Source organism: Melanerpes formicivorus, unplaced genomic scaffold, assembly GCF_026170545.1.
Source record: "Melanerpes formicivorus ecotype bairdi unplaced genomic scaffold, bMelFor1.0.p_v2 SCAF_27, whole genome shotgun sequence".
Lineage (NCBI taxonomy): Eukaryota > Metazoa > Chordata > Aves > Piciformes > Picidae > Melanerpes > Melanerpes formicivorus.
In genome coordinates, this window is record NW_027142379.1 from 340,690 (window position 1) to 364,479 (window position 23,790).

At 46.4% G+C, this 23,790-nt stretch overlaps 1 protein-coding gene across 1 annotated transcript; it reads right to left on the reverse strand.

Moving 5' to 3' along the window:
- Positions 1-1,703: 1,703 nt before the first annotated feature.
- On the reverse strand, positions 1,704-22,665 carry CCDC158 (coiled-coil domain containing 158). Its single transcript, XM_068154040.1, is given in 20 exon segments — positions 1,704-1,798; positions 3,149-3,250; positions 3,931-4,143; positions 4,923-4,990; positions 5,892-6,055; positions 6,324-6,449; positions 7,245-7,337; positions 8,623-8,781; positions 9,526-9,638; positions 10,083-10,235; positions 11,710-11,899; positions 12,484-12,966; positions 15,120-15,311; positions 16,199-16,318; positions 18,577-18,691; positions 19,116-19,196; positions 20,051-20,133; positions 20,429-20,756; positions 22,004-22,113; positions 22,498-22,665. Coding segments are annotated over 20 exon segments (3,156 nt in total).
- Positions 22,666-23,790: the final 1,125 nt, after the last annotated feature.

A 23,790-nucleotide genomic window follows, 5' to 3' on the forward strand; every position in this document is an offset into this window, starting at 1 on the left:
CAACAAAGCAAGCTTGGATCTGCATGGTTTGCTCTCATGAAGCTACTTCTGCTGAGCCACAGCTACGAATCATTTGGTTTGGACAAAATCCTTGCATTTCAGCCTGGTGCTCCACACTGCCCCAAATCCAAGGCATTTGCTGCATTTCAGGAAGCAGATGATGAGGTCACAGAGTAATGGTAGCAAAGCTGCTCCACTAGCACCTCCTGCTGCCCCTGGGGCTGCTTTGCTGTGCTTGGGTACTGGGTTATTGCAGGAGGACATCCTGTTTACAGCAAGGACTCCTCTGCTACCAAGCCAGCAGCTTCCATGGCAAAATTCTCAGAAAAAGAATAAAACTAACAAAATTTGGAGATGTTCTCAATTTGGGATGAGTACAAATGCCTTCCTCCCCTGCCTCTGTTCCCAAGAGCTATCCTATTCCCTGAGGTATTGTCAAACACCAGGGAAGCTTTAAACATCACTCTGACCCTGCTTATCTTACTGCTTTGGAACTGGTTTTGGTTTTGGATCACCTTTTAGCTCTTGTAAGTGCCCACTGCTGCAAAATCCTCAAATGCCAGAAGACAGAGAAAAGTGGAAAGAACAAATCCATGTGTCCCAGGTGTGCTCAACACTGCCTTCCTGTTTATTACTAAAGCTTACAGCAGGAATGGCCTTTGAGAACATGATTCTCAGGCATTCATATTCAGGGCAGGTTGTCTGTGTGGGTGACTCAGCTGCAGGGCATTTGGGAGGCCAACTGAAAGTAATACACCCAGCTATTTCAGCCAGGGTGGTGGAGCCTTGGATGTGTCACACTAGACTGTTAGAAAAGTCAGTAAAGATTCCAAATGCATTTTTTCTCTGCTTAAACTTTTACCTAATTTAGTTTTTATACAGTGACACTGATTGAAGAATTAAAAAACACATTAGCAAATCCCAAGCTGGGGATATCCACATCCTCAGCTGCAAAGCTAAACCCCTGTGGCCTCTCCTTTTGTGCTATGAATCAAGCCAAACATCCCAACACACTGAAAAATTCCAGACAAAATAGCACCTCCTGAGTCCATTCTGCTTACAGGAATCATGCTATGGGGTGAAACCTGTGCAGTCTTCCAGCTGTGGATAAGTGGTTCCCACACTCTATGTCATCAGTTACCAGGGGCCACAGGCAGCTTTCCTGCTTTTGTTGGAAATGCTTGGCAGTCTGGGGACATCCAGATGAGTCAGAGATGCTCTGGTGGAAGGTGTCCCTGCCCATTGGCAGGGGAGTTGGAACTAGATCACCTTTAAGGTCCCTTGTGGTGGAAAGATCCTGTGATCCTTCCACCCCAAACCATTTGGTGAGTTTAATGAATTAATGACACAAATGGGGTAGGGGAAAGCAACTTCTTTTAGAATGAGACAATGCAATGCCCAATAAAGCATTAAAAAAGCTAACTTGCTGAAAGGCAGACCTGAAATGGTGAGCAAGAGCCAGAGCACCTGGAAGAAATAGTGGCACTTGAAGCCCTGTGGCCAGTGCCCCTGACAGCACACAGCTACTGAAAGGTGTGCCAGTGAGTCTGTGTTTAGACTTATTTCTATTCCTCTCTACTTCCCCCTCCTTTAAACTGAAGAGAGTGTTGTGGTTGCAAGCCAGAGCTAGAAAAGTGTAAGGAGTTTTATTATGAATCCTTCAAGACACATCTGAACACAAGGTACAGGGGTGGCAGGAATCACTAAGTGAAATGGCAGCTGAATTCTGATTGCTTTGTCTTCTTCCCCTTTGCTTTCTCTGTCTTCACTTCCTGAGTTCTGATTATTGCTGACACAGCTGAAAATAGCAGCAAGAAAGGATTAGCTGAACACCACCTTGGCTGAGGCCTCAGGTGCAGACACCTGAAGCTCTGTGTAGCCTCCTGCATGTTACACTGCATTTATTGAGCCCTTTTAAGTGCAGCTTCAGCTTGCAATTCTTTATGTGCAGGGCCTTAACAGAAAGGATAAACCTGGTGAAAGGCAGGCATCACCACATCTGCCTTGTGAAATCAAGGCACCAAAGAGCAAAACTCAGTGTACTGAGTTCAGAATCTCTCTCTTGGCATGGTTTGAAATTAATGACTTTGGTCTCCTAAACTCAGGTTTACTAAGTGTGCACATAGAAGGCTTCAGAGGAAATAAATGCCATCTCATCCTGCCATCACATTAGCATTCCAGCAATGGCTTCAAAGGGAGCAAGAAGGGAACCTGAACCTCCATGGTCACTGTGGTCATCTCGGATTTAAAAAGAGGTTGAGGAGGAAAAAGATGAAGAAGCTGTCAGGAAACTGACAATAGGTGCTGGACAAAATCAAAAGTTGATAAGCCAATCCAAGGCCTTATTAAAAAGCTCTTTGATGTGGAGAGCATGAAGAAAGCAATGGTGGAATTTGAGGGGACTCCACACATACATGTTCCTCACTTCTACTCCTCCATTCAGTACCTGAAGAGAGGCTACCAGAAAGCTGAGGAGGGAGTTTTGCCAAGGGCTTGTAGTGACAGGATGAGGGACAGTGGTGCTGAGCTGGAAGAGGGGAGACTGAGAAGAAATTCTTGCCAGTGAGGGTGGAGAGACACTGGAACAGGTTGTCCAGGGAGGTTGGGGATGTCCCCTCCCTGGCGGTGTTCAAGGCCAGGCTGGATGAGGCCTTGAGCAAGCTGTGCTGGTGGGAGGTGTCCCTGCCCATGGCAGGGGGTTGGGACTGGGGGATCTTGAAGGTCCCTTCCAACCCAACCCATTCTATAACAGAGTATGCTTCTGAGGCCACTGCTGGGAAACTCTGGTTTTGGAGCCTACTGGTGTCAGAGTATTTTTCAGTTTCCATCCAAGAGCCATCAACTTGTTCAAATTTTCATTTAATTGGACATGACAGCACACAAAGGCACCCCTGACCTGCTGCCAGCTTTGAAATGTTAAAGATCTTGAAGCTTATTAGAGTTAAAGGGCTGAGCAACAGTGCACTGGGGAGTTAATCTAAGGATTAGGATCCTAGGAGCAGGATAATGTACCAGTGGGTACTGCTAGTAAACCAGGCACACCTACCCTGCCCTCATGCAAACACCCTGGGAGGTAGCAGGAGCTGTTTCTGGACAGTGTGAGCATTTTTAATAACACAGGAAAAATAGTTTTGGTAAAATCTGGCACCTTAGTTTTTTATCTGTAGGGATCCCAGCAGGTCCTGCAGGCTTTCCATCTTGTTCTGTGGCCTCCTGGGTGTCTGCTCTCTGGCTTTCATGGACTGAGAAGCTAGTGAGAAAATTATCCATGTGAAAAAAAAGAGAGAGAGAAAAAAAGAAGTGATTATAAACCACTCTAACATTCCCTCTGAGGTAAATAAAATGTGGAACAATAAAACTTGCAGTAGCAGAGAAAATGAGTAAGAAGAGAAGGTTGTTAACAGGAATTTGTACTTTCTGGTGTGGCTCTTCAAGTGAATTCCTGTTTAAGGGAAAATACAACCTCATTGTTATCTTGCCTGTGAGTTTCTCCTCTCATGGGATGGGGAAAAAGTGGTTTGTGTTACTAAAGCAGTATTTGAAACCATGACTTCCAAGTCCTTCTTTGCCAGTCAAACTGCAGGTTGCCCAAAGGAAAGCAGTAGTGTCAGTTGCATTTTACAGATGGAAAACTTAAGGTACAGAAAGATGTAGCTTACTAAAGCCAGGAATAAAACCAGAACTGCCAAGTCTCTAAAGCTCCAGAGCAGTGCAGAACTCAACAGGCACTCTTCTGGCAGAACACAAACACCCACAGACAGGAGAATAAAAAGAGCAGTGCCACTTATCTTGCTCTTTGAGCAGTGACTGGCAACTGACTGAAGGTGACAGTTATGACCTGCTAAATCTCCTGCCAGATCCCTCCTCACTGTACTGGCTGGGAAGAAACCCAGGCAAGCTCTTTGGATCAGTAAATGCAACCAGACTTACTTATCTGGGGGGCTGTGGGTGTAGCCTCTGGAGAGCCAACCTTGTTTGTGGACAGTCTGTGCTCTGGAGAGGCCCTGAGGCCAGCTGCAGAGTCGTGGGGTGGAGAAGTTAACAGCATGTGTACTGGAGACTTTGCTCTGTACCTCTGCTCCTGAGAGACATTCTGGGGGGAGGATGTGTAACTTGGAGCTGCTGAGAAGATGGAAGCAGCTCCTAGGAGACAGCCAAGGAAAGAGCAGTGAGAACACACCTGAAGAAAAACCTCCAAACCAGCTTTGACATTATCTCTGCACCAGTCACAACATTGGACTCCCCTTCATCGTGCTCCTTTCCTTTCCTTATTAGTAGCCAAGGTAGCAGGAGGCTACTACAAGGTAGCAGCAAGAAAGTCCTGCTTTTTCCTGCTGGCCACTCCCTGGTTTAGGCTGTTTCCTTACTCCTAACACCCCTTGTGGGACTTCCTGTAAGTAATTCAGGAGGTTTCTTACAAACTCCCCTTCTTCAACTACTTCTCAAGTCTCCCATGGAAAAAATGCTTCTCCCAGGTATTTTGGAAGCTAGGAAAAATCCTTGCAGTAGGTTTGCTGGAAGCCTGACAGTATCTACCTAGGAGATTTTTAGACTCAGGAGTACCAAAGGGAACCCATAGCAGTTACTCCTGAGGACAAGCAGGAGCTGTAGCCTACCTCTGAGGCACAGTGGGCCTCAGAGTCCTACCCAAGACTATCCCTATTCATGAATAACTACCATGGAAGACAATCATTTTTGCTGTGCTGATATCAGCCTCCCTGGAGCTGGTTTGCAACCAGATGCAGATTTTGCAGTAGGTGCCATGAAGACTTTGCAACAGCACCTACCAAGAGGTATTTGAGTAAATGCCCTAAGAGGTTATACTGTGTTTGGACTATAGTTTTGGTCATAGTCTGTAATGGTCCAGTTTTGCTCTTGATATGGGGGACACTCACCCTCAAGCATGGCCAGTGAAAACTTACCCTGAGATGTGAAGGGCAGGGTGATGTTCTGGGACTGAAGTTCTGCAGTATGGAAGCATGGAGGATCCCTGCAAACAAAGTGATGGCAAACCTTGCATTCTAGAAACCTTATGCTAAGTTTTGCTAATGCTGCTTAGCCTCCACAGTCAGAATGTGAGCCTCTCATGTGGGATCTCCACATCTTACACATGCAAATTAAAAGCAAACAATGTAAATAAGTTCCAGAGCCCTTTTTTTTAGGGGGATGAAAGTAACATCACAGCTTTGTTTTGCAGTTCCCAGGGAGCTCTTAGCATTATGAATAAAACACAAAGCAGCTCAGGACTGATGCTCTACTGCAAAAGGCTTAGAAACTGAATCTCAGATGAGTATTTTCTGAAGCAGGTTCCTCAGCTAAGTGCAAGAACTTCTCACTATCCCAGAGTCTCTCGCTGCACTCCCCCTGCATGGAGAAACACATTGCTGGCAGAATCACCCCCCCAAAAAAAAAGCTGTGCCAGAAGGATTGCTGCATTTCAAAGTTTTAGAAGGCCAGCTTGTTTCAAAGCTGAGCAATGGTGGCAGCCACCACATTCTATAGCAGCCACATTCTATGGCAGCCACATTCTATGAGTGAAGAAAAAGCATCATAAAACTGTTCTGTGAGTTGATTAAAAAACTCTGTTTAGAGCTGGAGTGAGTTTAGACCACCTTAGCAATGGATATCTTTGGGAAATAAAGGAGTAGGATTCATTATGGGTTCTGGGTAGTCACAAAGATGGAAGAAAGACAACAAACTTCTGCTTTAGAGAAGACTGCAGTCTTCCTTCTGGTTAGTCACACAACACTGCTTCTATTTAGCTTCTTCAGGCTCAATGTGCTTGCAAAAAGGCATCCAATAACTGCTCCTGAAGCACATGAACAGCCAGATCCCAGTTGAAGAAGGCAGAAGCACAGCACACAACAGAAGTGGCAGCATTTTGCTCTTACACTGTATTCCTCATGGTTGCTAAAGATGGTTTTTCCCCACCATTGCTGTCCCCCTTGCCATGATCCACAGTGGGAATGTCATTGTCTGAGCCTGTTAACTCTTGAAGAATCCTCTTTAGATCCTGCAGTGGTTCTTCCTTCAAAATGTCTGGCTTGGGAGGCACCTGAAATAAGATCAGCCAGCACAAAGTATTCATAAAGGCACTTTCTTCCTCAGCTTCTTACCTATACTCATGCTTTTTACATGGGTTTCATAAATGGAAAGCAAGAACATCTGGAAGGTCAAACCAGATGAGAAGCTACAGAATATTATTTCACCTTCAGTATTAAGATTTCACTTTTGGACACTCCTACCAGATACACTCCCATTTTGAAATGCCATGTTGTTTTCACCCTTTGGAACACCCCCATTTCCCATTCTGAGGTACTCACAGGCAGGGCACAACTGTCCAAGCTCAAGGAAGGTGGCAGGAGAACAGAGTGCAGGTGGGAAAGGGGCACTATGTGCCTCAGCTTGCTTGAAGCAAAAGCTGATGAGTAGCCTGGGCCCTGCAGCTCCTGCAGAAAAACATTAACCAAGTGGAATAAACATGTACAGCTAAGCAGAATAAATGTCTGTAGGCAGCATGTCCTCTGCAACAGGCCATCCCTTTCAGTCAAATCACTTTGCCTTTGGTAACAGCCTGTGTATAGCTTTCAGCTTGCTGGGACAACAATTTGAAACCGGAGCAGGGGAGATTTAGGTTGGACATCAGGAGGAAGTTCTTCACAAAGAGAATGGGGAAATCCTGGAACAGGCTGCCCAAGGAGGTGGCTGAGGACCTGTCTCTGGAGACATTCAAGATTAGGCTGGATGCAGCCTTGGGCAGCCTGATCTAGTTGGAGATGTCCATGCTGACTGCAGGAGGGTTGGACAAGATGACCTTTGAAGGTCCCTCCCAACCCAGTGCAATCTGTGACTCTGTGGTTTTATTTCAGGCCTGAAGAAGGATGTGGATGCCCAAAAGCTTGTTTGTGTTTTCTGTCTGTGACAGTTACACTAACACAAGGCATTCCTACAGATCTTAGCTCTGATTAATTTACCAGCATAATGCCATGAACATTTCCAGCTTTTATTTGTCTAAGGCTGGATGAAAATGCTGAAGTGTCCCTGAAAGCAAAGCTTAGCTCATTCCTGTAGCTGTTTACCTTTTGTTGTTGTCCCTGCTATAAATACCCCTCAGAGTGTATTCCACAGAAAACAGGGTTGCACAAGTTTTGGAGCACTGTGCCATAAATAAGGCTAAACCTAGAATCAGGACACCAAGTAAATGCCTCTAGCTTAACACCCCTGCTTCTCAGGAGCAGCCTCACCTTGACATCCAAGGTGTGCTGCAGCCTGAAGCGCATGGCTTCCTGCTCCTGCCGCTGGATTAGGCACTGGTACTCTGCAAACTGCTTGGATGCCTGCATGGGAGGAGAGAAGAGACATCAACTCATTTTCACAGAACACAGAACTGTTTTGGTTGGGAAGGACCTTACAAGGTCAAGTCCAACCATTACTGGGATCACTGGAATATTGGAATAGTGGAATGCATAAACTTATTGGAATATTGTGTCCAGTTCTGGGCCCCTCAGTTCAAGAAGGACCTCAGGGAACTGCTTGAAAGAGTCCAGAGCAGAGCCACAAAGCTGCTGAAGGCAGTGGAACATCTCCCTGTGAGAACAGGCTGAGGGAGATGGAGCTCTTTACCTGGGAGCAGAGGAGCTTGAGGAGTGCACTCACTCCTGTTGATCGAGATGTGCAGGGCAGTGTTGGGAGGACAGAGCCAGGCTCTGCTCAGGGATGCCCAAGGACAGCACAAGGGGCACTGGGGGCAAGCTGGGGCAGAGGAGATGCCAGGGGAACAGAAGGGAAAACTTTGTCACTGTGAGGGTGGCAGAGTCCTAGAGCAGGCTTCCCAGAGAGGTTGTGGAGTCTCCTTCTCTGGAGGTATTCCAAACCCAGCTGGATGTGCTCCTGTGTGAGCTGCCCTGGGTGACCCTGCTCTGGCAGGGGGGTTGGACTGGGTGATCTCTGGAGGTCCCTTCCAACCCCTACCATTCTGTGATTCTATGATGATCTAACTCCATAAAGTCTGGTGCTGAACAATTATATGGATTACACTTTTCCATCCTCATTCTGATAACCAAAGAAGTTAGACACTGAGATGCTGTGTTTATTACAGATACTGCACTGTCACCAGATGCCTTTCTTGACAGGCTTACAGAAGCAGCTGACCTTCTTACATGAGCTCAGGCCTACTGAACACCTCTGGGATGGAAAAACATCCACTAAACTATCCAGAAACTGTACTGAAGGTTTTAAAATGGATGGCTGGTAGCTTTCTTGACCTGTCTCTGTTGTTGTATGCTATTTCTTCTTTAACAAGTAAAAAAGATCCAATCATGAGGCTATTTTTCACTAAGTGCTTATCAGGAGAACAAGAAGAAGAGAGAGAGCTCTAAACCAAAGTGCAAAAAGAGAGAGAGAGATCTTTATGAACCAGACTCCAGCAGAGTCCCTTCCTTGGTTTTAAAATACAGCCTGCCTCTCTTTCTGTGCTGCTTTGTGCCTGCCACTAAGGCTTGGCCAGGCCCCCTGAGGCACTGTGGATGCATCACTTTTCCCTTCCCAAGTGACTGCAGAGGAAAGCACCCACAAGTCTCACTGAGGTGGAATGATTTATCAAGGTAAATGACCTTCAATTACCTTATCCAGGGCTGTCTCCATCTTAGATAATTTGTCTTTCAGGTATTTGTCCTGTGATCTCAGGATCTCCATTTCCCCAGCAAGCCTGGTATTTTCTGCTGTAATACAGCTCAGTTCCTGACTTAGTTTACTATTTTCTTCTCTGAGGTAATGCTTCTCCTAGATGGAAGACGAGAACAACAAAGCATGAGCCCCAAACCCCCCATCTCTCTCTATTTGTTTCTTGCACATTTTCTTTCCTCTTTGAAAGATCTGAATTAAACCTTTTCAGAAGCTTAGCTATTGCATCTTGCAGAAAGATGAGGGTTTGCCAGGAGAAGCTGGGTCTCCTGAGGAAAAGTACAGGTCAGACTTTAGAACCATTTTGAAAGTGGAATCTTAAACTCCAGGAGCCACAGGATCCAAAGCCAGTAAAGAAGGAGGACAGGTTATAGTGAAGAGATAGAAAAGATCATTCAGTTAACTCCAGCTATTGGTAACTAAAGATCTCTTTGGCACAGAAAATGCTGGGAAAGCCTCAATGAGCCAGCCAGACCCTGACAGACTGAGTTTACAACCAGGACTGCAAAGAACCATCTCAGAAAACAAAGGGGGGGCCACATTCAGAAGGATACTGACTGCATTAGTTGGTGTTTTAAAGAAGAACTGCTGTGTAAGAGCCTGGTTCTCACTGCAACTAGAACTGTTCTCTCACAGAGAATAAATATCAATCAAACCCTGTCTCTGTGCAGAAGGCTAATTTAGGTGGTGGTATTCCCTGATACATGCTGGGACAGGGAGAGTTCAATCAAGTCAAATTCAGTTTGGGCCTTTTCAGGCCTAATTGTGCTTTTGGCCACACATTTCTCCAAAGAAAACCTTCTCTAACTACAGTTAACTACTTTTATACAGAGCTCTCATGACCTTAGCTGCATTTGCCATTGCCTCTTCCAAGAATTTAATCTTGCTCCATAATGCATCTATCTGTCCCCTCTTGGCTGTGATCTTCTTCTGCATGCCCACTGCAACTTTCATGGCTGTAGGAGACAGAGTGAATTCTTCATCAATGCCATGGATTATGCATCCTGAGTTCTGACAAAAGCCCCTGGAAGTCAGTTATCAGCATTGTGTTTCAACAAGCAAGCTGAACCAGGATCCCATGGTCACTTATGTGTGCAAACCACCCACCAGAATCAGCTGGAGCTTTGTTCAAGGCAGTGGCACCAGAGCCACCCCACTCAAGACAAGAAGATGGCATTCCCTGGACATATGCATAAAGATCACTTGAGGAAACTCAACTCATGCTTTCTAAGTATCTAGTAAATGGCAAGATAAAAAGAGTTTGCCATCTGCAATGATGTTCATTTAGCTCACCAAATAGCTGGCATATCATTAAAGCATTTACTGAGGGATCCATACTCACAGAAATCTTCTTGTTGAAAAGACAAACATGATTTTGGGGAAGCTCAAGCCATAATTACCATTGCCATCAGATCCCTCCATAGTCTTTAGAGCAGTCCTGGTCTGTTCCAGTTCAGCTTGGGCAGATATCAACTGCATTTTCAGTCTGTTTGCAGTGTTTTCCATCTCCTTGATTTTATCCTGGTAATTCCTCTTCAAATCTTCAAATCCCCCTGGGGAGGGTAAGCAAAGATTGAAATGGTAGTGACAAAGAAAATTCTTCTTCTTCTAGACCAAGATTACTGATCTGTCACCTACCCTCTTTAAAGGAGTGTTAGATATGCAGACAACTAAGATGTAGAGCAAGTAACACCTACTGGTGACAAATGCATAACAAGTTTGTTGTCCTCCATGTCCTCAAAGGCTTCTCTTCCACCAGAAGGAGTTCTGTGGGTGCTTGGCAAAGCACAAATCAAGAAAGTGATGCAAACCCCCAGTTCTGAGGTCCTGCAGCTAGACCCAACTGCATGTCATGACAGTGAAGGGAATTAGTGAGAGACAGCATTTTGCCCTGGTCATTCTTCTCTCCAGCAACACTTTATCACCAGACTTAGGTCTGGACTGATCTAATTTGTCAAGCATTCCCCAGCCACACCACTTCTCAGCTCTGGTTATTTTATCTCTCTTCAGCTCCTCTGATGCCTACATGCCTCTCCAAGCCAGCCAGTTTGTAAGTGCTCAGTCTCTATTTGGCTCTAATTCCTCTGTGGTCATTCCCTACAACAAGCCTTTCCTAATGCTCTTGCCTCTCAACAGTGCCATACAAACCTTCCCTGTAAAATCTTGGGGCACTCTTCCAAAACTTCATGTGTTCAGAAGTACAGCTGAGTTGTGAAGAAATAAATGTTGCCACTGGGTATTTATTATTAGAGTCCAGGGGTGAGTGCAGAGCAAAGAATGTGAACAGTAGCAGCAGCATCTGGCTGGCTGCAGTGTGGATTCAAGAGAGGAGCTCCCTGGATTTTGCTGGTGGCCTTGGGTCCAGCCCCTAATTTTTTAGCTTTTCAAGAGTATTTTCTTGATTGTTTTCCTCACACATTAGCTGTGAAAGCAGTGGAGGTGGAATGTAGACTTCAAATAACATTGGGGCACAAACACAACAAAGCAGACACAAAAATCTCCTGACCACAGATGGTTAATGGGATCCACTAGTGCTTCTAAATGACACTCAGGAAAAACTGCTCAGGTTTCTATCCTGTGATGCCCTAGATCTGCCTCTTGGCTCCTCAGAGTCAGGCACTTGAAGTATTTTGTGCTAAGGGTAGTGAGACTGCCACAAAGACTGCATTCATACCGCTCTGTGCCAGAATCCCAAACCATGACATAGCTCCCTGAAGCAATTCAAGCATCCCATGCTGGCAGGCACCCCTCTGCCCTACCACCAGCAGCATCCCATGCTGGCAGGCACCCCTCTGCCCTACCACCAGCAGCATCCCATGCTGGCAGGCACCCCTCTGCCCTACCACCAGCAGCATCCCATGCTGGCAGGCACCCCTCTGCCCTACCACCAGCAGCATCCCATGCTGGCAAGCACCCCTCTGCCCTACCAGCAGCCCTATTTGGATTCAGCAAGCAAGCTGCTCTTTTATTTTTAACCTCAGCTCAATTTAGCAGCTCTCAGAGCTGAGCTAAGTTGAGGCTCCCTACCTGCAAGGCCAGCTAGCTTGCTCTGGCTGAGCTGGAGTTCATTCAGTAGCTGCTCTTTCTGCAGTTTCATATCATCAAGTGCATGGAGCCTCTCAGTGCATGTGCTAAGCAGTTTAACCTTTTCCAGTTCCAGCTCACTCAGTCTGGCCTCCATTGCATGTATTCTGGCTTCTTTCTCATCCTTTGCAATCTGCTTGCATAAAGAAACCACTGGTAACTATGTGTAATGTACAGGATTACAGCAAACAACCATAGGGATGTGCAGGCATCACCAGTCCTTTACATCTTTGTAGTCAGAGAACAGTTTGGGGCAAGAAGGCAAGAAAAAAGTAAACAGATTGCACAGGGTTGGGAGGGAGCCTTAAAGGTCATCTTGTCCACCCCCCCTGCAGCCAGCAGGGACACCTCCAACTAGATCAGGCTGCTCAGGGCCACATCAAGTCTGATCTTGAATACCTCCAGGCACAGGCCCTCAACCTCATTCCTGGGCAACCTGTTCCAGTATTTCCCCACCCTCATTGTGCAGAGCTTCCTCCTGATGTCCAACCTGTATCTGCTCTGCTCCAGTTTCAAACCATTGCCCCTTGTCCTATCCCCACAGGCCCTTCTAAGCAGTCCCTCCCCAGCCTTCCTGTAGGTCTCCTTTAGATATTGAAATGCAGCTCTAAGGTCTCCCTGGAGCCTTGTCTGACCTGCTTTAACCCCCAGGATTAGCACATTAAGATACATGTTTAAAAAGAGCAAATATTTAGTGTCTTACAAACACAGACACACCTTCACTTCTTCTGCTCTGAGTTTCCAGTCATAGATTTCTTTTAGAAGCTGAGATTTCTCAAGCTCCATTGCTCCAGCAGTTCGACTGTGCTGGGCCATGACCTGGGTCATGCTATCAATGTGCTTCTGGAAGATCTCAGCAGTCCTCTGCTTCTCCAGCACCTGCAGTTTCAGCGTCTCCCACTCCAGCTGCGCTCGGTGCAAACGGTCTTCTTCGCTCTTCCGAATGTGGAGCTCCTGCATCTTCCTGCCAAGCTGGGAATGGAGCTCCTTGATTTCCTCATGGCTAACCCCAAGGGCTCTCTCTTTCTCCTGCAGACAGGCTGTCAGATCTGACACTGCTCTCTCAGCAGCCTCCAAGTCAATCTGTTTGGAGGCAAGGTCTTCTCTCACTTTACGGAGTGTGTCCTTGGTTGACTCCAGCTGGACAGTCAGAGAGGAGATTCTCCCAATGCTTTCATTTTTTTCTTTGATTGCAGCCATCTGAATAACAGCAATTCAGGAATCAGCCAAGAGAAATGTTGATGTCTGCCCTTAGAACTTCCTGCTCATTCCTGTTTTTCTATAGTTCAGCTTCAACTTAAACAGCTGAATATGACAGGAAAATGAGGTCAGCAAGGTCTGGTCTACAACAGCTATGTGGTTTAGAATAGAATAGGACAGAATTAACCAGGTTGGAAAAGACCTTTGAGATCATCAAGTCCAACCTCTCACCCAGCACCATCTGATCAACTAAACCATAGCACCAAGTGTCTCAGGCAGGCTCTTCCTAAACACCTCCAGGGATGGGGACTCCACCACCTCCCTGGGCAGCACATCCCAATGGCCAATCTCTCTTGATGGGAAGAACTTCTTCCTAGCATCCAGCCTGAACCTCCCCTGGCACAGCTTGAGACTGTGTCCTCTTGTTCTGGTGCTGGCTGCCTGGGAGAAGAGGCCAACCCCCACCTGGCTACAACCTCCCTTCAGGGAGTTGTAGAGAGCAAGAAGGTCTCCCCTGAGCCTCCTCTTCTGCAGGCTAAGCAACCCCAGCTCCCTCAGCCTCTCCTCCCAGGGCTGTGCTCCAGACCCCTCCCCAGCTTTGTTGCCCTTCTCTGGACACCTTCCAGCATCTCAACATCTTTCCTAAACTGAGGGGCCCAGAACTGGACACAGGACTCAAAGTGTGGCCTAACCAGTGCAGAGTACAGGGGCAGAATGACCTCCCTGCTCCTGCTGGCCACACTGTTCCTGATGCAGGCCAGGATGCCATTGGCCTTCTTGGCCCACTGGGCACACTGCTGGCTACTATCAACCAGCACCCCCAGGTCCCTCTCTGCCTGGCTGCTCTCCAGCCACTCTGACCCCAGCCTGCAGGTTGTTCTTGCCTCTTACTCCACTTTCCTAAATAAAGTATTGCTTAGAATCTTCACTTTTAATAATTTAAAATGCCAAATTGATGTAAAAATGATGAATGAATTGGCTAGGTTAGTGTAACCTTTAGAGCAGCTCTGGCTAAGGCATTTCAGGTGCTCAAACCTGACTGGCTGCACTGTAAGCTGGAATGAAACTGTCCATGAATCACTGATCAGTGATTTGATTCCTGCAGGCAGCAATGTGCACCCTTCAAAGCATAAAGTGCTGGGACTGCTGATAGTATGGCAGGGAAACAGGAGAAAAGAAGAAACTTCCTGGTGGGAGGATTTGAAAGGGAAAATAATGGGTTGAGAAAATCATGAGCCATCTGTGAGGTAGCACCAGCCTGTGGTGTGGTAGAAAATAAAGGAATGAACTTGATCTCAAATCATAATGTAAAACTGGCTACCTAATTACAGCTCATTTTTGAGGGGCTGAAGTCTTGGAGGAAGGGGAAGGTGCTACAGGTTGGTGTCTAGGAATCTGCTTTGTCAGGAGTAGTCCTTTCTGACACAGCTCTGCATTCAGCTCAGGCTTATAAACACTTCATGTTTTCCTTAAGTAAGGCATTCTGAAGCCTTGCATTTACCAATTCTTCTTACAGAAGTGCCTACTCCCCAAAATGCCACCTGTAGTGGGTTGGTTTGAACTGTCTGGCAGCAGCAAGCTCTCTGGAAGTCTACAAAAATGTTTTGGAGGCCTACAGAGAATCACAGAATGGTTTCAGTTGGAGAAGACCTCCAAGATCATTGAGTCCAACTGCTGGCCCAGAACCACCATGGCCATCAAACCACATCCCCAAGTGCCCCAGGTTTCTTGAGCACCTCCAGGGATGGGGACTCCACCACCTCCCTGGGCAGCCTGCTCCAGTGCTTGACAAGCCAGCCAAAGTCAAACACACTATGGACACAACATTCCATTTTCTCCTAAGGCTTGTATGGCAAAGATCAAAAGTAGAAATAGTGCTTCTACTTCACTAAAGAGAAATGGAAGCTGGGCAGGTCACATCTTCACAGTTGGAAGGGACCTTCAAAGGTCAGTTTGTGCAGCCCCCCTGCATTGAGCAGGACAACTCCAACCAGGTCAGGGAAAAAAAATGCATATTCAGACTGGAAAGAAAACACTGACCCATGAGCTCCAGAGGCCTCCCACTGGAACCAGTTCCAATGTGTATGTCTGAAGTACAGCTCCAGCCCCAGCACTCTCTGTCCTGACCACTCTTGCTGCAGCTGCTCACCAACCTGGAGCTCCAGCTGAGGTTCAGTCCTCATTTCCCTCACTGTGTTTTCCAGGCGCTGCAGTTCCATGCTCTTCTTGTCCAGTTCCCTCCTCAGGCAGTTAATGGTGATGCTGTTGTCTGTGGTCTGGTCCCCAGACCTCTTGTTCTGTTCTCTATCTAGACTTAGTTCTATTTCTTTCCTATGAAGTTCAGTCTGCAGGACATTAAAGTCATTTCCCTCCTTGAATCACACTTTGGAGGGGTTTTTTGTTTTGTTCACTTTGTAACCATTATCAGCTCAGACATTTAAACCTCTGAGCAGGGCCTGCTGCATGGCTTTACACTTAGGGATATTCATAGAGTCACAGAATGGTTTGGGTGGGAAGGGACCTTAAAGACCATCTAGTTCCAAACAAGATGGAACTAGACCAGCAGCCTGCTCCAGTGGGAGGTGCCCCTGTCTGTGGCAGGGAGTTGGAACTAGGTGCTCTTTAAGGTCCCTTCCCACCCAAACCATTCTATGATTAAAGCTGACATAGAGAACTATGTAGGAGGCTCAGAGAATGGTAGAATGAATGAGGTGAAGACACAGCAACAAGAGGAATCCTGAATTAGATTCCTAATCCTCAATTATGCAGTGATTATCCTGACTCCAGCCTTCTCTGGAGCTATGTACAACCTGTGGGAAAAGATTTACACTAACACAGCCTTGAATAAGAGGACACCATATGGAATGAAGTCATTTCAACACCTCCTGCAGAAGCACTGTGCCAGTAACTAGGCAAATAAACCTAATAAAACCACATGAACAAAGCTAATGAAACCTCACAAATAAAGCTAATGAAGCCTCACATCCCCAGATTCAGACACTGAGGGATGCATGAAGAAAAGCAAGGCACAACTCAGCTAATCCTGATTCTGAACATCCTGCATTGCTTGGGCCTTTGGGAAACTTCTTTCACAGCAATTCAAATTTCTAGTGAAAAAATAATCCTCAAACCTAATTGTAAGGGGACTGCTGCTCTTTGGAAGCAAGCAATGTGCAGCTCAACACCAGCAGCAAGGAGGTTTTTTTACCCCAACCCTCTCAGTTGGTTTTACCAGCAGTTGATGAGTCTGGTCATTCAGATTGCCAGGTTCCTGGCTGTGCTGATCCTGTTCTGCCTGAGCTTCTGTGCTCTCACACTGAGCTAGGTGCAACTGCTTCTCAAGAGCTTTGACCTAGGATAAAGATGAGTATTCATTAAGAATTATTTCAATGCCTTCTATTTTAAACAGTACATTAGATTTATTTCTACTTTTCTTCTAGGTTCTACTTGCAAGAGGCCCAAATGTCATCTTCTGGCTCAGCAGAGTTATTCCCTGGGTGCACTCAGAATTGTGTTGCCTTCTTTTAAGCACTAAGCTCCACTTCACTGCAGTGAACTGAGGTTCCTCAGAACGAATTGGCTGCCACCCTGCCCCACAGCTCTTCAAAAACTCCTTACCTACCCCATAAACAGTCAATGGAATGGGAAAAGGATCACTTTAGAGGAGAAGTTCCAGCTCCTTTCTTGATTTGCAGTACTGCTAGTTAGAAAAGCCAATACAATGCAAATAAAAAGCAATACAGTTGGAATCATTCAATGAGAAAGCACACAACATCTCCTACTCCTTTCAAGCTTTAGTTCCTAAGGTGTTTTCCTGACAGAGAAGCTGTGGAGTTATGCTTGTTGTAGAAAAGGGACTTACAGTTACAAAAGCTTTATTTAGATTCTCTCCTGCACCTCCCCAGGAATGTCTCCAAATAACAGCCTGAGATCAAATCCCCTCCAGCTATCAGCTTGTCTCTCACTCAAGTGAGCAGTTCAGCACATTACCTATTCCAAAGCAGTTTTCATTGGAGCCAGTAGTATTTTTCTTTCACAGATACACAAACCAAACATTTTTCTGGAGTGGGCAGGCTGAAAACCAGCCTGAAATTGATTCCCAGTTTCCAACTCTCCATCTGCTCTGAGGTAAACATGATGAAAGGGAACATGCCTGAGGAATGTACACTACAGTTGCAGCTCTGTGTGTGATATGACGTTATGCTGTGCAGTGCATGATTTCAGTCAGGTAGCAAGATCTAACATGAAAAGCATGCTGAATACCTACTCTTCCTTGAGGATGAAGCAGAGTAGTGGAGATTAAATTTGCAAATTCTCCATAGTTCAGTTGTGCTGCCATGAAAAGTCTCTTTGGAACTGAATTATGTGAGTTTTGGTGCAAGTGAAACAACTGAGCTGATAAAAGTGGGAGCCTGCAGCAATGATCAAGGGAAATGGTTTGCTCTGCTTACAGTGCAAGCACATGAACAGCACAGCTTCACAGGCTCAACCTGCACATCCCTGCCATTCCATCCTCAGACCTTTTTGGATCAGAGACTATCAGCTCTGCCAAACTTCATGGCAACCTTGTGACCTGAACTTTCCCTTTCCAGCAGTATGTAGGGGAAGGATGCCTAAATCCTCCTGACTTGTAATCTAAGATGTAATCCTGGATCCAGCAAGCACTTCTGCAGGGCTCACTAATCTTTAAAGGGAGTGGAGAGCAACTGTTTTCAGGTCACTTTCTAAGGAAAAAAAATAATGAATTGTCTTTCACTAAAAATGAGAGAGAGAGTAAAGATACTGAAACTGTTTATAAAACTAGAATCCAAAGCAGTGAAATAAACCACAGCAGAAATGGGGTAGGTGGCAGAGCTGCTGGGCTGGGGGGGCAGTAAGTAAAGCTTTCTCCATTTGTCTGCAGTAATTCCTGCTGTCCAACCTGGCAAAACAGTTGGAAGAAACATAGACAAAAAGAGTTTGTCAAGGCTAAGAGGATTAAGAAATTATTTGGCTACAGAGATGCTAGCCAGCCTCTCTCTCTCTATGTTTTTTGGCCTCTCTTATATTGTGCTGCTAAGAACCTTTGGGATTCCAATGAATGTTAAAAGATTCTTAACTCACTTTCTGGGCACCTGTCTGCTTCTCAAGCACCTGCTCTAATCCCTTCATGTTGCAAGACAACCAAATGATTTATCTGAGAAACACAACTTAAATCTGTGGTGGTTTAGGCTGCCCCAACCCATTACAAAACCAGAAGCTATTTTTCACTGCCTGGGTTTTTTATTGCTGATACATTCTCCAGTGGTATAATAGAACAGTGTTGTCCTGTTTGTAGTGCAGAATGATGGATATACTTCCAGAAGGCATCACTTATGCTCAGCACATTTGGCCAAACTGGTTTGTGTTCAGCAAGTTTTGCAAAGCTGTTTTGCATTAGAGAAAGGTAACTTGTTCTAAACAGTAATAGGAAGACATAGAGTTAAAAATGATGTCATTTAGCTTACTGTCTGCACAGATTTTCTGAAGCAATCCCTTCTCAAAAGGATTCCCTTATGCAGCCAGAACATTTCAGACATGCAGATATCCAGTGTCACTGGCACTGAGGCTGACACATAACCCCATACACACCTTGTCTCTGTACATCCTCTTAGCTTCTTGTAATTCACAATGCAGCTGAGAAACTGTCGACTCCAGGTGACCAATTTGATGTGCATCTCCTGAATTCTGGGTTCTTGTTTGCTCTCTAAGATAAAGTTTTAGGTGGAGAAATTAGAAGCTGTGAGAGTCATGACAGCTGGTGAAGGGTCTAGAGTACAAATCTTATGAGGAGCAGCTGAGGGAACTGGGGTGGTTTAGTCTGGAGAAGAGGAGGCTGAGGGGAAACCTCATAGCTCTCAACAGCTCCCTGAAAGGAGATTGCAGTGAGGTGGGAGTTGGTCTCTTCTCCCTAGTATCAAGTTATGGAACAAGAGGAAACGGCCTGAAATTGTGCCAGGAGAGGGTTAGGTTGGAGATTAGCAAAAGATTCTTTGCTGGAAGAGTGGTCAGGCATTGCAACAGGCTGCCCAGGGAGGTGGTGGAGTCCCCATCCCTGGAGGAGTTCAAGAAACCTGTGGCCATGGCACTTGGGGACATTCTATAATAAAAAAAACCCCACCCTGAATAACCTGGTATTGGAGAGTATTTGCACAGCTGTGTGCACCGTTAGCTTTAGCAGTGCTGCCACCTCCTGCCCTTGCTCAGTCCTGCTCCCAGAGGAAAACCCTGGTTATCGTCTTAGTCTTAACAAAGAGTAGCTGAAAGATGAAATCACAGAACAGTTTGGGTTGGAAGGGACCTCCAAAGGTCATCCAGTCCAAAAACTCTGCAGTCAGCAGGGACATTCTCCACTAGAGCAGGTTGCTCACAGCCTTGTCCAGCCTAACCTTGAGTATCTCCAGGGATGGGACCTCCACTACCACCCTGCACAACCTGTTGCAGTGTTCCAGGTCCTTCATGGTGCAGAACTTGTTCCTAACATCCAATTTGTATCCCCTTTTCTCTAATTTCAATGCATTTCCCTTTGGCCTATCACTGGAGGCCTTCACTGAAGAGGAAATTACATTTTTCAGCAGTCAGAAATGTAATCATTTTGATTTTATTGGGGGTGAAATTGGCTGTATTGAATTATTGACCCTTTTATTTTGAACTGGTTACTGTGGAGTTTAAGAAATTCAGACTTTTCAAACAAGGAAAGACAAAGCTCCTGCTGAAATTAATAAGCTGATTTAGCCACCAAAAAAAAAGGATTACTTCCAGTCTTTTCTTTTTAGTCTTCCAATAAATTCTAGATGTCCACCTGAGTCACTAATCACACTTACAAACTTTTACAGATTCTTCCAAAACAGTATTTTGAAGGCAGGGAATAAACCAGAAAATTGTCCAGAGGGAAGGGAACAGCAGCAGAAAGAGCATAAAATATCAGGAATGGAACAATTCTGAAGCCCTCACAACCATCACTTCTCACCTCTCCCCTCCAGTATCATCACAATCAGGAAAGGATTCTGTGTGGTACATGTAAGAAATTGTTGATTTGTGCTTTATGAATAAATAACTGTAGAACAGGTACCTTTTGTGGTGCTGCTGAAGCAGAAGCTGGTTTGGGGCCTGTGAAGCCTTTTTCAATGTCTGGAGTTCTTCTTCCACCTGTTGTAAACAGAGGAGAGTGCTAAAGAAAAGATGGTCTAAACAGCAGTGCTGAAAGAGTAAGTGCCTTCCTTTTGCTCCCACTTTGGAAATGTGCACAGTACAGCTTGAATTCCAACAATAAACCCAGTCTCAGGTTGGGGATGTGCCAGCACCTGCCATCTTAACTGCAATGCAGCACTTGGACCTCTTTGTGCCAGAACCATTTCCCACCTAAGCTGGCCTAAGGAGTTTACATAATGATATCTAAAACAGAACACAAAATGGAAGGCAAGGCAGCACTTTCTTGACATACCAGGGCAAGCTTTCCTTTGAGGCATGCCACCTCTGAGTCAAAATCCCTCAGGACATCAGCAAGTGCTGTGCTCAGGGTGTGGATGTGGAGGCTAGTGGTGTTCCCACACTCCCAGAGTTTCTTTCCTGGGCTGTCTTCGTAGTGCATCAGGATGCCACGTAGCTCCAGAAGCACTTCCTCCTGGCTGTGGACCATCTTTCTCAGATGCTCAGTCTGGCTGTCAGCCTTCCTCAGCAACACCTCCTGGGGCTGGTCAGCAGCTTCCAGCTCTTGGGCAGTATTTTGAATCTGTATTTTTACATTCTCTTGGCTCTGAGGCTCCTTTGGTCTGAATTTGGAAACCAAAGATTTACCATAGAAAACAGGATTCATCACAGGACTTTTATCATAGAATCACAGAATGGTTTGGGTGGGAAGGGACCTCCACAGGTCAGCCAGTCCAATCCCCCTGCACTCAGCAGGAACATCCTCCACTGGAGCAGGCTGCTCAGAGCCTTCTCCAGCCTCACCTCGAATATCTCCAGGCATTGGGCTTCAACCACCAGCTTGCCTGTTGCAGTGTTCCAGCACCATCCTGGTGCAGAACTTCTTCCTCACATCCAGTCTCAATCTGCTCTCATTTCAAACCATTGCCCCTCGGCCTTTCCCTGCAGGCCTTTGGGAGCAGTCCCTCTGCCGCCTTCTTGTGGGGCTCGCTCAGGTAGCTGCAAGGCCTCTCCCCCAGGCTGATCACCCCCAGCTCCCTCAGCCTGGCCTCACAGCAGGGCTGCTCCAGCCCCCTCGTCATTTTAGCGCCCTCCTCTGGGCCTCTTCCATCAGCTCCATGCCCTTTATCCTAGCAGCTCTAATATTCATGGTGAATAGCTGCTGCTTTTTACCACAAGCACTGGAGGCCATTTTCTGAGCCCAGGTGCCAGTGCCTCATTGCCTGGGGGCCATTTTCTCCCCGCGTCTCTCAAAGCCCACAGATAAACCTCCCATAACACATATCACACAGGAGTGTGTCCAGCGGATCAAGGGAGGTCCTCCTCTCCCTCTGCTCTCCCTGGTGAGGCCACACCTGGAATATTGCATCCAATTTTGGGCTCCCCAGCTCCAGAGGGACAGGGATCTGCCGGCGAGAGTCCAACAGAGAGCTACCAGCATGATCCAGGGACTGGAGCACCGCCCTGTGAGAGCCCCGGGGCTGGTTAGTCTGGAGAGAAGTCTGAGAGGGGATTTGATCAATGTTTATAAATATCTGAGGGCTGGGGGTCAGGAGGGAGGGGACAGGCTCTGCTCACTTGCACCCTGGGATAGGACAAGGGGCAGTGGATATAAACTCCAGCACAGGAAGCTCCACCTCAACATGAGGAAGAACTTCTTCCCTGTGAGGGTGACAGAGCCCTGCAGCAGGCTGCCCAGAGAGGTTGTGGAGTCTCCTTCTCTGGAGACTTTCAGGCCCCATCTGGGTGTGCTCCTGTGTGAGCTGTGCTGGATTCTCTGCTCCTGCTCTGACAGGGGGGGCTGGACTTGATGGTCTTTGGAGGTCCCTTCCAACCCCCAGCATCCTGTGATCTGTTTTGGCCTTCTTACCTAGCGTCCTGAAGTGCCTCTATTTCCAGCTGCACTTCCATCAGTTTGGTCTGCAAATCAGCAATGATCAGTCTTAAATTGATTTTCTGTTGCTCATGTAGCAAAGTGGTCTAAAGGAAAAAAAAAAACCAAACCAAAACCAAAACACAAATCAAACCACCAAGCTAAATCAATCAAAACATTGAGCACACAGCCCTCCCAAAATGAGGCTGAGAGCAGCATGGGTATGGGAATTAGCAGGTGTCACAAAATACTACCCATTGCCTCTTTCTGTCTGTCAAATGGCATGTGGGAATCATGATCATGGAATCACGGAATCATTGTGGTTGAAGGCAACCTTTAAGATCACAAATTCCAGTCATTGATAATGGCCAAGTACAATTTTCAGCAGAGAAGAGGCTCCTCAAGAATAATGCTGGAGAAACTCTCCAGAGACACAGCACTGACAGAAAGCTCGTCGACGCTCAAGAAGCTGCCCCAAATTTGCAACTCACTTCATTCAGCCTCTTCTGCACATCTCTACCTTCCTGTGAGTACTCTTCCAGAATGTTTTCCACATGTTCTTTGGTTTTTTCCTCAGAATCAGTATGCTTTTCATATTTGGAACAGAAGACACTACTGGATGGGCTGCTACCGGTACTAGAAGAGGCAGACTTTTCCATCACCGTGCTGAGGATGGAAGAAGCTGAAACATTCTGCTTGCTGAGAAATGGGCTAGCAGCACCTGAAAGGTAGATAAATTTAAGTGTTAAAATAAGAGCTGTTACACAGGCATAAAGAATGACCTGTACAAAGCAGGCATTAGTGTCTCTCAGTGTCTATCAAACCTAGGCACTGTCTTTCCTCAGGACAACAAACCCAGCCAATTCTAAGGCTGCACACTGGGTGGGAAATGCCACAGTGCTCAGAGGAGAACACTCCTAAACTGCTCTGTCTTTCCCTTGGGCTTCTGTCAACAAGACTTGTTCAAATAAGCTGAAAAAAAAGGCATTTTTTTTGTTCCCCTGACCATTTTTTTTTCTGTGCATGTTGTAATTGGGTCCCTCAACTATTTTGTCTTTGGGTTTCCTTTTCATTTTCTTCCATTTACAGATTTTTTTTTTTTTTTCACTGCTAAGCTGAAGGGGGGAGGAAAAAAAAATTGAGAAAGAAGAGCCTGAAAGTTAGGAGAAATATTTTAAGTCTGTAGGTGAGGGAGGAATCTGAGAGCAGTGAGGAGAGCAGCTCGCTGTCCTTTGGCAGCAGTACTGTTGTGTGCAGGCAGCAGGGCTGTGACACGCACAGTGACCCAGTTACACCACGCACGGTCGATTTCTGCCCACGCAGCACTTTTTGGCCACAATGCAACAAGTCCTCGTTCTGCTGCCTCTCTGCATCTGTATTAATGCAGCCTGATAAAGCTGGGGTTTCATTCTGTGATGCTACTGATTAAAAAACAAACAAACAAACAAAACCAAAAACAACAAAAGAAAGAAAAGAAAAGAAAAATCTATTAGAGGACAAGAAAAGGTGAAAATTCATCCTGGAGGCAGCCCGCACCTACCTCTGACAGACACGGGCGAGGTTTGTTTCTCCTGGATTTTGGACGCTTTTGCTGCTTGCTGCGGGCCTTTTGCCGTGCTGGGGGCTGCACAGCCAGCTCCCAAACCCCCTCCTCAGGAGCCGGAGCAGTTGGGAGCCACCTGCCCCTTACCCCAGCCCCTTTCACCGACTCTGTATCCTTGGGAACAAACTCCTCCTCTGGAGCCGGGGCTCTGTGGGAGGGGGGAGCCAATATCCGCCGCAGA